This window comes from Phoenix dactylifera, chromosome 14 (genome assembly GCF_051530095.1).
Source record: "Phoenix dactylifera cultivar Ajwa chromosome 14, Ajwa_hap1_PhDact_Kaust_v1.1, whole genome shotgun sequence".
Taxonomy (NCBI): domain Eukaryota; kingdom Viridiplantae; phylum Streptophyta; class Magnoliopsida; order Arecales; family Arecaceae; genus Phoenix; species Phoenix dactylifera.
The window spans coordinates 12,445,709-12,463,307 of record NC_143203.1 but is presented as its reverse complement, the minus strand read 5'-3'; the positions used below and the strand labels follow the sequence as shown (position 1 = coordinate 12,463,307).

The 17,599-nt window shown below is 38.3% G+C and overlaps 1 protein-coding gene and 1 non-coding gene across 2 annotated transcripts; one reads left to right on the top strand and one right to left on the bottom strand.

The window, feature by feature from the left end:
- Positions 1-3,576: 3,576 nt before the first annotated feature.
- LOC113461105 (uncharacterized) lies at positions 3,577-8,849 on the bottom strand. Its single transcript, XM_039119303.3, has 5 exons — positions 7,990-8,849; positions 4,908-4,987; positions 4,501-4,765; positions 4,129-4,411; positions 3,577-3,956 (listed from the first exon to the last, which is right to left on the bottom strand). The coding sequence occupies exons 1-4, from the start codon at positions 8,714-8,716 to the stop codon at positions 4,143-4,145; spliced, it is 1,341 nt and encodes a 446-aa protein (XP_038975231.3). The 5' UTR covers positions 8,717-8,849; the 3' UTR covers positions 3,577-3,956; positions 4,129-4,142.
- A 6,843-nt stretch (positions 8,850-15,692) lies between these two features.
- On the top strand, positions 15,693-15,798 carry LOC120106318 (small nucleolar RNA R71). The gene has a single exon (XR_005508499.2). It is a non-coding gene; the product is annotated as a small nucleolar RNA R71 (small nucleolar RNA).
- The last annotated feature ends 1,801 nt before the right edge of the window (positions 15,799-17,599 follow it).

Here is a 17,599-nt window from a genome sequence, read left to right as displayed (position 1 = left end):
GTTTTCGGTATCTGAAAGTTGCTGTACAGGAAAATAATGTAGACAAGATTCTGAAAAGATTGCCATAACTTTATCACTTTATATTGCATAGGTAAGATCCCCAGCCGATAAAAGTCCTCTTAGGTGCTGCTCACAAGACCTTTGGGATTATGGAACCTTGCGGTACGAAGTAACGTTCTTGTAGCTTGCCATGATATTTGATTTACCATAAAGGATATGGCATGAAGCGGATGAATATTAGAATCCTTTATTTTTTTAATAAAATAAAGAGATTACAAATTTACAATTGCAGTAGATCGATATGTAGTTCTGGGTTTTGGTAGAAATCATATCTACTTCTAAGCTGCTTATCCAATTTATTACTGATTTCTAGGTTTAGGTCCCATGATATCTGAGCTGCATACTTCAAATTGATCCAGTTGACTTCCATGTTATTCTATATGACAAGGAAAGTATAATTCAAGTGGATGGCGAGAACTGTTAATGCATAATGTGCTCACATACAGAAATCCATATAATGTCTTCCTTTGTTATCACTTTTAATCGATTGTAATCCATTTTGTCCCATTCTCTGGAGGAGGAATTTCCCACTCTCCGCCCTCTTTTATTTCATAGGAAAGGGAAGGAGATCCACTTGCACTATAATTATCCAGGTCTGAATACTGAGAATGCAACATCCAAGACTCGAACCCAGAAGCTCAGAGAGGTGTGGCCATTGGGATAAGCCCCAGTTCCCTGATTCACGAGGAAGAATTTGTCTTCAATCTTCAGATTGATGGTGACCTTGTTTATGTAGCAGTAGCAGAAATATATTTCATGAAGGAATAACACAGTAAATTTATTCAAGCTTTAGCTGGAAAGGTTAAAAGAAAAACTAGTCTATTGTCCAGGGAATTCAGATCAGATTATTCTCATTCAGTTTAGTTTTATATTTTTGGAGAATGAGCGTATAAGTTCTTTTTCTTTTATTAAGTGTTTTAGTACTATTGGAATGTAACTATGCTTGTAAACTGCAGACAGTTCTTGTATTTGTCGTTGCTAGTGAATAGTTTTAGTACTTGGAATGCAAACTAATATGCCCATGGGTGTCTCCTCTCTATAAAAACAAGCAAAAATGGTTTTGTTGAACATGGATGTTGGTTGTAGATGTAAGATGTGTTTTGTGAGGATGAAAAGGAGGTGATGAAGCTCGATATTGCGCGACGGGGTGTTTCGAAGAGCTTCTGTTGTTACTTTGATTGCTAAAATTTATTAGAAGGTGGATGCCTTTCTATCATGATATAGACTTGGCCCTTCAGCTTTGAGTACAGAAGGTTCTCATCAGTTCATATAGATTGGTGCTATGCAAAATAATACTATGCAATGAGCAAGCCTTGGCATATCCATAATTTAGTCAAGAATGTCCAAGGCAAGAAGAAGGAACACCTGCTATTTTTTTTTTCCTATAGAAAACTCAATTAAGGCTGCTAATTAGATTTCAAGGTATATATATGTTAGGATAATGGAGGGAATAATGTATTGAGACGATCCTTAGGGTAGAGAGATGCAATCATGTTGATGGTTGAATGAGATAACCTATGGGCTCATATTACCCAAGGAAAAGAGGCTATGATCTCCCCAATAGTTCATATAGCTGTTTCATTCCTATTCATGGTTATGATGTTCAATATTCAAATAGCAGAAATTTACGAAGTATTGCGCTATTTACCAGTGTGATATTATTTGACCGATCCTTTGGTAGGAAATGTTTTTTATTTTAGATAATGAGGCGAGCCTATATAACAATCAAATGTGTGCATGTCCCAACCGGGTTCTCATGAAAGTTCAAACCGGCACATTGCAGGAGTTTGGCTACAGCCATCTTGAGATCACTTGATTAATGAGCAAGAGCAACAAGGGTGGGACACGAGCGATGCTTGTGAGAAATGCCTGGGTAGAGTTGGCCCAAGGGAAGGGGAAAAGAAGAGTTGTTCTTGGCTCTCTGGATAAAAAACCGAAGGCATGATCGCTCTGAAAAGAGAAAAAAGCTGTAAAATAAAATCAGAGGTGGTAACTCAGTCTTTTAATGAATAACAATTGCAGCATACTTCTTTTAATCGAGTGAAAGTAGTGAAACTAAAATTAGTAATTGCCTTGATGAACCCTAACTTTATCCAATCAGTCTTTCAATTGGTGAAAAGATGATACTGCAAATGGTGACCTAAACAATTTTCCTGAAGCAATGCAAGCATGAGATAAATCGCATGCTGCAAGGTTCCACGCAGATGCATAATTCTATTTGTATGATACGGAGACAGATGACAATTTGAGAACTTATTTGGAGTTTGAATTAAATGGTAGAAATATTATTTGGACCAAAATGTTTCTCGTAAAATGTAACAACTCAGGACCTTATCCAAAATGGCTATCCGAAAGGTATTATTTGAGTTCCTTGATTCTATATAAGTACCCAAGATCTACCCAGTGAATAATCGATGTGGGACTAAACACACGCCCACACAGGTCCTCACATACTCCTCCGTTCAAACCTTAACGTCCCCGTCAGCTTAAGGATTCAAATTCATTCAAAATCTAATTACAAACACCACGATCGGCTCGTGGTCAACCCCAATGGATCCGTGCTATAGTGTCCTCCTAGTCCACATAGGTTATGGGCTGGGTCCGCTCTGATACCATTTGTAACAACTCAGGATCTCACCCAAAATGGCTAGCTGGAAGGTATTATTTGGGTTCCTTGATCTCGTATAAGTACCCAAGATCTGTCCAGCGAATCACCGATGTGGGACTAAACACACGCCCGCACAGATCCTCACATAAAATATGATGTTTCGCTTTTTGGCAGAATAAAATGCGATATCTTTGATTCTATAAAACGGCTTATTGACAATGGAATGGATAGAAGATTAACCAATGACCTAGAATTATTATCTTTCTTAGTCAATAATTGGAACATACTTTGCTCTCCAAACAAAATTTAGAAGTGATTCCTTTTGATGCAGAACTAAAACACTACCCCTTGTAGGCAAAAGTTGCACCGACCAAAGTCGCTATGATCATTTTGATCAATGTGCATTCGTGAACCGAAGGTGCTACTGCAGAGTGTTTCATTTCTTCTCTCTTCCTGAAAATAGTGCTGAAAATGAACTCAGTTGAGCCAGTCAAAGTTTGGCTAGAGCTTTATGAGATCAGCTATGCGTGTAGGTTTTGTTCATGAGTTGCCTGGGTAATTTCTTCTCAGACCCAGTAGGATATTGACCGCCATGAGAGCAGAACATGACCTTATCATTTGGTGAAGAGTACTAGGATTCCTGAACTTGCCAAAATGTAAGATGTAAGAATAAAGTTTAGTATGAAAATTTTCAAAATGCATATATAACTGAATCTGTTGAAACCAAAACCGTTGCATGCAACGAATATAAACTAATCCTTAGGATGGACCTCGTTGAGGTGGCCAAGCTCATCCAATCTTGTATCTTGGACTAGTATCTTAATGAAAAGCACCATAAATGGACTTTAAAAATCAAAATTATCATTTTGCATGCTAATTAATGTGCTCTTCATCCATAAAAAACTGAATTTTTGAACATACACACTATGAATTTAATAAGGAAAGGAATGCTTATAGTTGGGCCCATAGTTTAGAAGTTAGGAACCCATAGTTACAAACACAGCTGCAACAGCTCTACACTTTCAAAACAATAAATGAATAAAAAAATTCAGAAGTTTCAATAGATGATGATTTTAACTTTCTTTGTACACTGTAAATTAAATATCAAACTACTTTTCAATCTTCAGAGCACACTTCAAGCTTCTGATGCAGAGGTCCCACTGATCTCGTTTTCGCATCTGAATAGAAGGAAGAAATCTTTCCTTGGTGTTCCATGCTCTGAAATTTTACTCCTCCATGATGGTGTTAAGACAAACTTTTCTTTCAAGGGGCAGGAGAACAAGACTTCCTGAAAACATATGAAGAACCAGTCATGCACATGAAAGAACGGTTTAGATGTGCCAATGTCAAGAAAGGAAAGTATATCTGAGAACAAGGACATCTTCTCTATCTAACATGTAGAGTAGAAGCCCTACAAAAACAATACAATAGCAGCAATAAGCAGAGTAGATATACAATACCTGGAGGTAACTACTCAGATGCGTGTGTAACCTTCTCCTCTCCAAAGTCCACCATTAGGAAGCGTTCTTCTGAAGAAAGATTTTCTATTAAGAGACCAGCTCTTTTTCAGTGCATACTTTCTTCTCCAAGCAGATATACGTGTGTAGAGAGATGGAAAGATGAAACAAAATAACAAAAGAAACAGTATCACTGCACAGACTATCATAACATTAATGAATCCATCTTTCAATTCAGGGTCCCTCTGATTTGTCCATGGAACACCTCCGACATTCATCCCAAATACTGCAGAAGAAAAATGAAAATATCAGCTACCATCGAAAGAAACCGGTAATTTAAACTTAGACTCTGATTTGTAGGGCAAGAAAACTTACTTCCAGTAACAATAGATAATGGAAGGAAAATCATCGAGAGGAAAGAAAGGTAGTAGAGCTTCCGGTTTATCTGTTCTGATTGCCAGCTATCAAGACCAGCCTGAACTGCTGTCACCCGATTCGTTATAAATCCCAAATTCTCTTTTAGCCTCCTAAGACGACCAATTAGTTCTTCAAGAGCAACAATGTCTTCACTTGCAAACCAACTTTTGGTTGCACACTTCTCTTTTACACGTGGAAAGACCTGCTCGCCATGAGAAACTACCTGCAGGGCGTTCATAAACACAACCAGAAGAGCTCAAAATTGAGACAGCATTGAATGACCAGCCAACTTGGACGACTAGGATTTAGAGTTAGCAAATAATATTTCCTATTCAAATTATGCTCGTGAGAAAGAAAAGAATAACCTGTAGAAGGTGCTGCAAATTCAGATGCATTTTGGGGAATCTTCTGTCATCCAACATTTGTTTCTTTAATGAGGAGCCACCTGCAGTGAAATAATCTCATTATTTATTTATTTATTTTCCATAAACAATGGAAGCATTTAAGAATATGACTACTCTAGTAAATTATTTTACACATCCTACTATGAGCTTGTGCTGTAGCTTTTAAAGCTACAGAAATTTATAAATGGCCAGTTCGACAAAATATAAGGCTGATTGACTACAAATGTCAATTGTTATTTCTCTCTGAGATTAATGGAAGTTTCCAAACACTCGTGTAATATCATAAAAAACTTTTCAACGAGTATGCAGTACATAACTGCTGATATACATACTCATGTGGGTTATACAAACTGATGATTTGTTTATGAGACACAGAAGATATATGGTCTTGTTTCAATGGTATGAAATTGTATAAAGTTGTCCCAGCTTGATGGATGACCAAATTATTGGTCTGTAAACAAATTTGTTGAAAACAAACAAACATAAAACCCTTTTGGTGGAGGAAAATAAATTTCAGATAGAAGCATCTTTTCCAAGGAATGTTCTGCTTTCAGAAAGTCAATTATGTATTAAAAAAATGTAATCATAAAGTAATATGCTAAGCTCAAAAAATATACCTGCAGATTCCATCACTGAAAGCAATCCCTTTCAGTTACCAACTCAAACAGACATTTAAAGATGGGAAACAGGATATAGTATCACCAAATTGCCTTCACTTTCAATGGATGAAGATTGTGAAGAGTTGCAATAGCTTGATGGATGAGCTCAACTATTGGAACTAATGTTTTAAAAGTTCAGTTTCTATCCTCTAAGTAGAGTTTCGATTCAGCTGTTTCAATGATTTCGGCAAATTTTGCTCTAAAAAAAGAAAAATAGCAAAATTTTATTCTAGATTACTGATTATATTTTGAGTTCTTTAGGGTTATTATTTGTGACTTTAGGTAGTTTCAGGTTGAAAACTAAAGTTACTAACTGTTTCAAAGCTTAACATGTTAGACATATTTGTACTTTCTCTAACATTTATAATATCTTATACTTTTCACTAATTCTTGTAATTTCCTTCATTTTCCTCTTTTTTATATACTTTTTCATATTTTCTCTATTATGATTAACTTTTCCCAAAGCATATTTCATTTAATAACACAAACTAAGTAAGAATAAAACCATTTAAGTGCATTTGATTCCATAAAGCTAGAGAAGACACCATCAAAATAAGAACATATTCTCTTTCACTACTTTAGTGGTTATATCATTTTATTCTAAAGAAGAGAAAAATTTCATTTGAATAAGAAAAAGAAACAAAGTAACACATGACACTTTATTAAGTAGTAAAGATACACATTAAATTAACAACTTGTGCACAATAATTACAAAACTTAGCCAAAAATAACATAAAATATACTATTAGATCCATAGATAAATGTGACATTCAATAATACTAACAAATTCCAGAAAATGTTAGAATTTATTGAACATATAAACTTGTCAAACGAAAAAAAAAAAAAGTTTCAGTCAATTTTGGTTGAAACTGACTGAAACTGAAAATTTTGGTCCGTTTCAAATTGGTGTTGGGTAAAAAGGATTGTTTCAGCCGAAACTTCAAACCTTGTTTGGAACCTAAAAAGAATTATCGAAAAATTGAAGCCAGAATTTCCTAATTGGTGCAAGAAAGTAGGTCAGGGTGAATGTATTTTGTTCCATGAAAATGTTGAGTTCGTTCACTTTAAAGTCTATGATAAACAAAATCTAGTATCATATAACTCCACTATAGAGATAACTGCTTCGACAAAGCTACCATATGCCTCCACTATAAAAATCACTGTCCCCAAATTCTCTTCCTTCCCCTTGACTTTTTTTTGAATCCATAAACAAATTTTATTAATCTAGAACAATCCGAACTAAGCATCTTGTTGAAACAAACCCTAATTATTTTGGTATAAACTTGACAATTTATTTTATACATATTCTAGTGAAGCCAACAGTATGTGTACTTATAGCACTAGTTCAGATTTATGAATCGCTTGCGTATAACTTTGTGGTTCACGATGATATCATTGGCATCCTGCTCACATGTGTTTTCCCATTCAACAGGCTTGTAGAAACTAACTTGTAATGTAATAAGCTCGTCCTTCTATCCCTACACTGGATCTTGTCTTAAGAGGCAACACGAAATATCTAATTTAAATGCTCTCCATGCCAAACTCAAGCAATATAGGGCTTCCTTTCAATAAATACACCACGTAATATACTGCAAAACATCCATACTTCAAGAAAATAACCTGCAACCCAATAATATATCCATAGTGTAAACTTCATACTCCTAAGTAATACCTTAAATATACATCTTGAAATAGTCCATCCACATGAACCAACCAGCAATGAAAGAAAATAAAAAGGTGTTTCCTATTATCAAAACATCCAGAGGAAGATGTGTCTCTGAGGAAATCTGAGTAGATATTTTCTCTCTTTTTTCTAGATGGAATAAATCTTTTCTTCAACAAATATTTAAACTTACACTAGACCCAACATGTGGTGATATGCATACTTATCACTTTTTTATTCTCAGATCTGAAATAAGTCTTCCATCATGAGGGGGCATCCTTTCTGATGGACTTGGTCCACTCTTAGAACTCTCTAAATTCTCATCTCCTTAAAATACACGTCTATTTTCGCCAACACCACCAATGCAATTTTAATACGTCTTCCTTCTTTTCCAATACACACAACTTAGTTGATCTACCCTCTCAAATCCTCATTAATTTCATCCTCAACCTAAGAATACCTTTTCTCCAGGTCCAACTTCCCCCAATCCTCCCCAAATTATTAACAAATTTTTATTTCTTATCCAACCAAGTTTTCCTAATCGTGTAACTTATGTCACAAGAATCATCAGTTTCTCAGAATACATCAAGAACAGTTGCATCCAGTTAAATAGCAATTTGTAAACTTAGAATCTGATTAAGCAGTAATTAGTAAGCACTAATCCAACAAAAAAAGAGAGAGAAATATTACATGAGCAAGATTTGTCAGGAACATGAATTACCTTTATCCAATTCGAGCTCCACAGAGTCCAATTCCATCTCCATCTTTGTCACTATATCCTGCATATGATCCACATGTGTATCAATAATATGGACGACCAAATTCGACACCGTCTTCGGCACCGGGTTGTCGGCCTCCTCCGAGTGATTCATCGTCAACAAGAACTCCAGCACATGCTCCGGAATCACAAAACTCCCATTCGCCGCCTTCTCCCCATCGCCCCCGACGCTCGGAATCTCCGAAAGCAGCGACTGCCCCGTCGGCGAGAACCCGAGCCTCGGCACCCTCCCGAGCGACACCGTGACGACCGAGTTCTCCGTCACCCTCGCCGCAAGCCGGAGAGTGAAATTGCTCGCCGCCGGGCCCGGGGAGTTCACCCGGAAAACCAACGCGCCGTCGACGTGGCCGACGAAGGGGCCATTGCTAACTAAAGCGAGGATGTCGTGGAGCTTTAACGGCGGGCAGAGGACGTCGATGAGGTATTGAGCGAAGCCGGCTAGATTCTGGTTCCCCTTGGGTAGCTCGACGTGGTACCAGTAGAACTCTTCGCCGTTGCCGCTGCCGTTGGCTTGTGTGAGGTCCCATTGTTTGGTGGTGTAGTTGCCGAGGCCGTCGAAGCGGTAGGCGCGCTGCTTGACGGCGCCGGGGAAGTGGGCGCGACGGAGACGCGCCTCCTTGGTGGTGGGAGTCGCATTGGAAGGCATGTACTCGCCGCCGGCAAGATCCATCGAAGAAGGAAGGGGAAGACCGTGGGTTGGAAGCGGATCGGAGGAAGTGCCAGGGGGATTTGTTTGTTTATTAAATTGGAGTTGGTTACAACACGCGGTGAAACACGGTTACAGATTGGAGACAGTCATTGTATGGCTGGGGAGGGACTGGTTTTATCAGATATTAAAAAACAGGTTCTGGTGGATATTCTTAGAGACAAATCCTCTAACTCATCAACAAAAGTGGTCTTCCAGAGAAAATCTAGGTTCTAGAAAATCGTCAAGTATGCGTATTTTAGGGGTGCAAATGGTTCGGATTATACCGGATCATGAGTAATTCCGGTTTCTTATTTGAATCCTAAATTTGCACCCAGATCCAATCCAATAGAAAATTGGATCAGATTGGGTCAAATCCATGGTTACAATTTTGACCCAACGGATCAATCAGGTCGGATTGGATCGGGTCCATATATAACTCGGTTCCAACCCAAAAAAATCGAATCTAGGACAAATCTATTTGTTTAGGTCTAGTTCATGAAAGGACTATCCGAACAAATTTATCAAATCAATTGATTTTAGTATCATCCTAGTATCACTCAATCCCTTAAAAGCTTGTTCAACTAAAATTAAAATGGCACTGTCCAGGAAAAAAATAATACACTTGAGAAAATAATTCATTAGTTAGATTTCTTTTGTAAAGTGGATTCTTGGTAAATTAGCTAAATAGGAACTAGAAAATGCATGTAATCACATAAAGCAATGGTCTTGAGGAAACAAATCTGACCAATATGAGCTAATTTAACGAAGAAAAAACTTTTTTGAAAGTCAACCAAGACGTAACCTAGCAATGCATTAATCAAGTATCTAAAGAACTATGGGTTGAGAGAAAAAAGGCTATAGTGAAATAAAAAGAGTGGGCATAGAGAGAGGGGGAGGGAGAGGAGAGCAAGGAGAAGGATGTGTGGGCGGAGGAGGACCAAGAACCATGGTACACGATGCCTCCATCGAGAAGAAAAAGACAGTGAAGGATGGCAGAGAGAGAACAAAACAGAGGAGGGAGAAAAGGGGTAGGTGCAGAAGACTAGAGGCAAGGGGAGGTGAGAGACAAATAAAGCAAGGGGGAAAGGGAGCGTCACCTGGGGCTCCGGCTTCGATGAAGAAAATAGCTGGCAGGTTCGGCAAGGAAGGGAGGAAAGAAGGATCAATGATGGGGGTGACCGAAAAGACTTAACTCTTAACTCTTAAGAGTTAGTGACTCATAGAGCTTTGGGTCGGGCCTTAAGCACCCAATTGACTTGTTTGGCTTGCACCCCTCCGGCTGATCGGTTCTTTCAATTTTGAAATTAAACCACGCAATAGCACGTATCCTGTAGGATAGTGATTACGGATGTCGGTCCACAGGGATTGGAGACAAGTTATTTTTCCTAATTAAATAATTACTTCAAAGGGGATAAGCTAGAGTAAATGATAAAAACTAAGAATTAATATGGGTGTAGTAGTATGAATTGTCTATGGAGAGAGGTGTTTAGGGCTAGATTCCACCGATAGATTTATATCCGTGACGCTTTCAATGATTGAGTTGTATGTAAGACTTGATTGCTTCCGACTACAAGCCAAAGCAATCACAAAAGAAAATCATAACTAATTCCCAGCATGAATCATCTAAGTCTAGCACAAACCATCTACTCTAACGATAAGCATGACCTGTCTAACCTAGCATGATGCATCTGATCATTAAGTCATTAAACATGAAATCAATGTCACATGAATATCTCCTCCAAACCACAGGTGTTGGATTCGATGAAATAGATCAATCTATGTAAAATATTTTATGCAAGATAGATGATTCACATAAATTGGATAAATCGTAAGATCAATTGATAAATTCTTCATCATGCAACCATCTTACAATACAAACTCAAATCAATAAAAATGAAACGAATACTCCTCTATAGCTTCATCAAACCCCTAAACCGAGGCTCAGCTGCTCATGGTGCTTGTCATCTCCATTGGTTGGCTGAAGAACTCCTTTGCCATCCGCCTCAAACCCTCTCTATTTTTTATTCTTTTTTTTTGGTTTTCTTTTTCTCTTCAAAACAGAGCAAGCTCTGTTTTTTTCTTGGAACCGTGCCCCCCCGTTTTCTTTCGAACCGAGCTCTTTATATAGGACTTCCCCACCCCTTGCAGCCGACTGAGGATCGAAACGGCCGTGGAATCGCTGGGCGCTGATCACGAAAGAGGATCCCTCCTGGATGGCGAGAAACGGACGAGGCGGAGGCGGGGGATTGGCTATGATGCGCTTCCTGGCGGATGGCTGGCTATTCGGGATGCGAAGGGAAATCACGGGCAACTGCGTTGGGTGCTGGGTTCCCTGGAAATAGAAGGAACTGTGATCGTATCCCGGAATGGTTGCGGCTGCAAATGGATTGGAAGAAGCTGGGAGGATGCAGAGACTATCTCGGATGCTCGGATGCTTGCAGGAAATTGAGCTTTGAATCGCGGAAGCGGGGGATTGGCTCCGGATGCGTCACGGGCGGAGGAGGAGGCGGGAGATCCGGTCGCTGGCTGCATCATCTTGATCACAGACGGCTTGGATCACGCTTGCCATCCGGGTGTGGGAGTTTCCGGAAGAGGGTGCTGCAATGAGGCGCGATGGAAGGAGCTGGATTACCGGCTGCTGAAACAGGGGAAGAAATGCTGCTGTGAACCGTTGGGAGGAGTGGAAGAAGCCGGGAGGGAGCTGATCTGGATGCGCTGGAGATCGTGATCAACGGGCAGAAGAAGATGCGGAGGTGGGGGTCTTGAATCCGGAATGGTTGCACGGCTGGACGTGGTGCGGAAGGAAGGAGGCGCGGGCTGCGGCGGAGGAGGAGCGATCGTGGCTGGGCGGTGATCGCGGGATGATGGGGACGTTGAGAGGAGCTGGAGATCCGGAAGAGTGGAGAACGCGGATCCGTGGTTGCACCGCATGGAACTCGTGGCTGGAACGGGAGGGAGGAGCGAATCTCGGCCGTGATGCACTGCGGGGAAGAAGATGAACAGTGCTTATGTTTTGTTTATTTTATTTTTTTTTGTAACACTGTTCATATGAACAGTATTTTCATGGGACACTGTTCATATGAACAGTAAATCCGTGATGCACTATTCATATTTTATTTATTTTATTATATTCATTAATTTCTTTTTTTTTGTTTTAAATTTATAAATTTTATATGAAGGCAGGTAAGGAATTGGTTGGGAATTACTTTGGGTTTGAGTGGGTCATGATCGTTGATTTGGCTTGAACTTGTTCTCGAGCCCAATGTCATTTAATTCTTACTAAACCGCTTCAGATTGGACTCAACCAGATCAGACCGTGACTTAATAAAAGGGTTAATCAAATATTTTCCTATACAATTATAACTTTCAATCAAATCAGGACCAAAGCCCATTTAGTTATAACCTTAGTCGGGTCAACACAATCTCCTTATATATTTTTCTGTAGTTTTCATTAAAGATTGCAATCAAGAGAGAGACAAGTTCAGAATCTGGTTTAAGAAAAGAATTATTTACCTCTTACCATAATTTAAATTTAATTCAATGTTTATTCAATTTCATGGTAAAATATGTATTTATCAGTTTAAAAACATTGATAAGTGCTATGGAAAGATAACTAAATTATAAATTATTAAGCACTTATCACACCCCCAAACCTATGTTTTGCTAGTCCTCGAGCAAAATGAAAATAAAGAAAAGCTCTAACTCACTTTCGCAGGCATCGCGATTGCATTTACCATATGCAACAAGGCTTTAAACCCCTAGGTTACCCTAGTGGACGAGTTATAGTCTCGTGAGGGTTTCCAGTGAAGATACCCACAAACTTCTAAAATTTTATTATTATTATTATTATTATTATTATTATTATTATTTATTTTTTTATGGTTATTATTATTTTTATTTTTATTTTTTATTATATATATATTTAGATCGATTGATCTATGAAGTGAAAATCAAATTCCAAATGCATACTAGTAAAGAATTTCAAAAACTCTCTTTTTTTTATTAAAATCTAATTTAAGATACATAAATGACGAAAATTTCAAAGCACACACGGTTTTATTTACTAAATCAGCCCAAATCCTAGGTCAAGATGCAATTCAAGTTGAAGTCATTAAGTTTCCATTTAGGGAGTTGTAAGACTTATTTATACTGGAGTGCTCGGTGAAATCTGGACCGTACACAAGCTAAGGGTTCGGATCAACAAAATATTGCAAAGACTAGTAGTTTCCAAGGATTGGTTGAAAGGACCTGCTCACTGATTCAAAATCATCTTATCTGCAGGATTTCGAGAGTTGTGGATATTTACTTTAGTACCTCACGGGCTTTATCTGTAATATTCCAGTTTACTCGAATTTTTACAACGACGGCTTTCACACTATTGTTTTTTCGGTCAATACAACATTTTTTTTTCTTCGTTTTTTTCTTTTTTTTTAAAAAAGAATATAAATTGTGCACTTTTACTCTTGTGGTGATTTCTCTGTGTAACGAGCAATCAGTCGACAACTCTCACACCAGTTAGCATAAGGTGTCGGGCATCAAGACTCCCCTACGGACTTATGCTCGGAGTTCTCATCACAAGCCCACTTGACCTTTGACAATAGGTAGCCCTTTTCGATGTTCCTGACTAAATCCATTTTTATTGTTTTTTTTTTTTGGATTAGATAAGTATGATTCATCAGGGTCCAAGGTTGCTACCATACTCTAAATATAATGTCGAGCCTAGACCTTAGAAGAGTCGGCCAGTGTGTAGTGAAATTCCAAAGTGTTAATTAGCTTACAACTCCCTAAGAGAGACTTAATAAAAAGAACTTAAATTTGTATTACTTCCCACTAGTCATTGGGCTTTTTAGATTTTATATACCTTGTGTATTTATCATTCTCGCATAAATGTATATAAATTAGGTTTTTTTTTAACAAAAACTTTTTTTAATAACTTTTTTTTATTATTTTATAAAAAATGAAAATAAACACATTTTTTTTAAAAAAATATTTTTATTATTTTTTAAAAAAAATGATTTTTTTTTATTATTTTTTATTTTTATTTTTTTTTATTTTTTTTTTGGATGAAAATCAAGATGAATACCCCCAAACCTAAACCTAACATTGTCCTCAATGTTAAGAAATAATCTAAGAGAATTGGGTTGCCTCCCAACAAGCGCTAAGTTTATTGTCTTCAGCCAGACATAGTGAGATAGTTTTTGCATCTCCTTCTATGAGGTCATCTATTTTGTCTATCATAAAACACTCAATTTTCCTTGCGGGTTGGTCGGCCGCATTGAACACATTTAATTTTACCTTCATATTCCCAAATGATATGTTCATTACCCCTGTTCTACAATTGATGCACGCATTGGCTGTTGCTAAAAAGGGCCGCCCAAGGATAACGGGGATTTGTTTCCTAGGATTAGGTTCATGTTCCATATCAAGGACAATGAAATCTACTGGAAAATAGAATTTGTCTACCTTGACAAGAACATCTTCAATTATCCCACGTGGTGTTTTTACAGATCGATCAGCCAATTGAAGGGATACCGAGGTTGGTTTTAACTCACCTAACCCAAGTTTCTCATAAACTGAATAAGGTAAAAGGTTGACACTTGCCCCTAGATCTAAGAGTGCTCGATCAATGAAATTATTTCCTAAGACACAGGAGATCGTGGGAGCACCAGGATCTTTGAATTTTGGAGGGGTGTTGTGTTGGAGAATAGAACTCACTTGCTCAGTTAAGAAGACCTTCTTAGGCACATGTGTCCTAGATTTTCGCTTTTGTGTACAAAGGTCTTTGAGAAATTTGGCATAGAAGGGAACTTGTCTGATGGCATCAAGGAGTGGGAGGTTGATTTTAACTTGTTTGAAGACCTCTATCATCTCTTCTAATGAAGTTCCCTTTTTGCCAAATGGTGAGGGTGAAGTAAGAGCTTCAGAAAATGGGGCCTTTGGGATGTGAGTTTTGGCAGAAGATGGACTAGCTGAAGAAGAAGAAGAAGGTTTTAGATTTTCATTTGACACATTTCTATCCTCTTCTTCACCTTCCTTATTGTTATCCTCCCTAATCTTATTGTCTATTATACGTCCACTCCTTAGGGTAGTCAAAGCATTGGCTTGTTCATGATGAATTGTATTTAATTGATTTTCTTGAGCCATGTATTGTCCCCTAGGATTACTTAGTGGTTGGCTTGGAAGCTTTCCTTCCTCTCGCTTGTTCAGTGCATTAGCTAGTTGCCCCATCTGGGATTCTAGCTTGGCGATTGATTGCGTGTGAGAGTGTACCAATTGTGTAATGGTTTCCAAACCTTGAAGGGCGTTCAACACTTTCTCCTCAAAGGCTGTGTTTCTTTGGGGTGGAGGAGGAGTGTGTTGAAATTGAGTCGAGGGATGGTAGGGATGAATATTTTGTGGGGTTTGAAAATTCTGAGGGTTTGGAAAGTTTTGGGAATAAGGTTGGGCAGTATTCGAAGCTTGCTGCTTCCAAGAAAAGTTTGGATGATTTCGCCATCCCGGGTTATATGTATTGGAAAATGGGTCATTACCCGGTCTAGGCAGTGTTTGAGCAGCATTGATGTGTTCTTGCACGAGTTCGGGAAATTGGGGCGCTGAAGGGCACTCATGAATAGGGTGGGATGGGCTAGAACAAATAGTACACACTTGTGCTTGGGAAGAGTTCATGTAATGCCCACCTATCATCAGTTGGTCAATCTTATGGGACAATGCATCTACCTTGCTAGACAGGTCCATAGAATGACTTATTTCACAAATGGTCCCTTTTCTTTGAGAACTCGGGGGTGCTTGACGAGAACATGAAGCATGGTGGAGGGAGTTTTCATTTAGATTTTCAAATAATTTCCATGCTTCATGCTCATTTTGAAGCATGAATGTCCCCCCACATGCGGCATCAATCATCTGACAGTTTCGTTTTGTCAATCCGTCATAAAAACATTGCACTAGTTGCCACTTAGGTATTTGATGATGAGGGCATTTACGGATTAGGTCCCTAAATCTCTCCCAAGTTTCATGAAATTCTTCTCCCTCAGTTTGGGAGAAGCTTGTAATGGCACGTCTAAACTGGTTCGTTCTTCCTATGGAAAAGTATTTTTTAAGGAATTCTTGTTGCATTTGATCCCAAGAACGAATTGAGTTAGCTTCTAAAGAATTCAGCCATTGTTTGGCTCTATCTTTAAGGGAGAAGGGGAATAATCTAAGTTTCAGAGCATCATCAGTGAAATTCTGAATCTTGACAGTGGTGCAAATTTCAAGGAATTCATCTAGGTGTTTATATGGATCTTCATTGGTGAGCCCATAAAAAGATGGAAGCATTTGGATCACACTAGACTTTATTTCATATTGTACAGCTGCTACTTCAGGTAATCGAATGCAAGATGGGGAAGTGTAAATAGTGGGAGTAAAGTACTCCCTCAGGAGTTTGGGTTGTTCTTCAGCCATCTTAAGAGGTTGGGATGATCCTAATGTTTTGATCTTAGCTCGAATGTTCCTAAGGGTTCGTTCTATTTCAGGGTCGAAAGGTAATAGATTTTGTACTCTAGAACGACTACCGTACATACACTAGTACTCGATCAATCAAGCATGCAATAAAAGAGAAAAGCATATCAATCCTAGTCTTTGACCTAAAATCACTAGACAGCTCCTAACTGGTTTGAAGAGGGCACCTAAGCCTCCAATCCGGTCTAATGAACCGAGTTGACCAGGTAAGCTCCCAGGTAAGTGGAGGGGTCACGATGCGTTCGCAAAGGTCCCACTTAAAACCCACTTGCCTCGAACAGATGAACTGTCTCCCTTATAGGGACAAAGCTTGCCTAGACATCAACTAAGCCACAGAGCGAAATTGGTGCAACTTTCGGTGATCTTCGTCCTATTGAGCTCGAATGTCCCTAGGGGCCAACGTCTAATTGATTTTAATTAAAGATGACACTATGTGAGATTGAGTTCACCTAAGTTGGGCAAGAGTCCGGTGATGAAATCCGGCTCTTATCTTGTTGGGGTGATTGCCCTTACTATGTGCAAATTGATTTGTGTATGTGTATCAAGCATGCATTCACACTCTTGCTGAAATTGAAATCAAATAATCACCACAAAATTTCAAGCTAATAATTAATTTAAATAAGAAAGGTTTAGAGGTTACCAAAGAAAATTTCCCCAGCAATTTTAAATTTTTTTTTTAGCAAACCTCCAAAGCATTCCTTTCTGATAGCCCAGATCTCCTCTTCGATTCCTGATCAAATAAGACCAAAAGAAAAATAAAAAAAAAAAATTAGTAGAAGAGAAAAAGGAGATAAGAAAAGTAACAATAATAGAGAATAATTTTTTTTTATATATATTTTTTTTTGAAAGTTTTTTTAATTAATTAATTTTTTTTTATGATAGGAAAAATAACTATGCAAGCAATCTCCGGCAACGGCGCCAAAAATTGATCGGTTCTTTCAATTTTGAAATTAAACCACGCAATAGCACGTATCCTGTAGGATAGTGATTACGGGTGTCGGTCCACAGGGATTGGAGACAAGTTATTTTTCCTAATTAAATAATTACTTCAAAGGGGATAAGCTAGAGTAAATAATAAAAACTAAGAATTAATATGGGTGTAGTAGTATGAATTGTCTATGGAGAGAGGTGTTTAGGGCTAGATTCCACCGATAGATTTATATTCGTGATGCTTTCAATGATTGAGTTGTATGTAAGACTTGATTGCTTCCGACTACAAGCCAAAGCAATCACAAAAGAAAATCATAACTAATTCCCAGCATGAATCATCTAAGTCTAGCACAAACCATCTACTCTAACGATAAGCATGACCTGTCTAACCTAGCATGATGCATCTGATCATTAAGTCATTAAACATGAAATCGATGT

What these genes read in the sequence shown, in the direction of transcription:
- LOC113461105 (XM_039119303.3), bottom strand. Translation starts at nt 8,716, where the DNA reads ATGGATCTTGCCGGCGGCGAGTACATGCCTTCCAATGCGACTCCCACC. An exon ending in GGAGCTCGAATTGGATAAAG is followed by an intron (nt 4,988 to 7,989) that starts GTAATTCATGTT and finishes ATTTCACTGCAG; the next exon opens with GTGGCTCCTCATTAAAGAAA. An exon ending in ATTTGCAGCACCTTCTACAG is followed by an intron (nt 4,766 to 4,907) that starts GTTATTCTTTTC and finishes AACGCCCTGCAG; the next exon opens with GTAGTTTCTCATGGCGAGCA.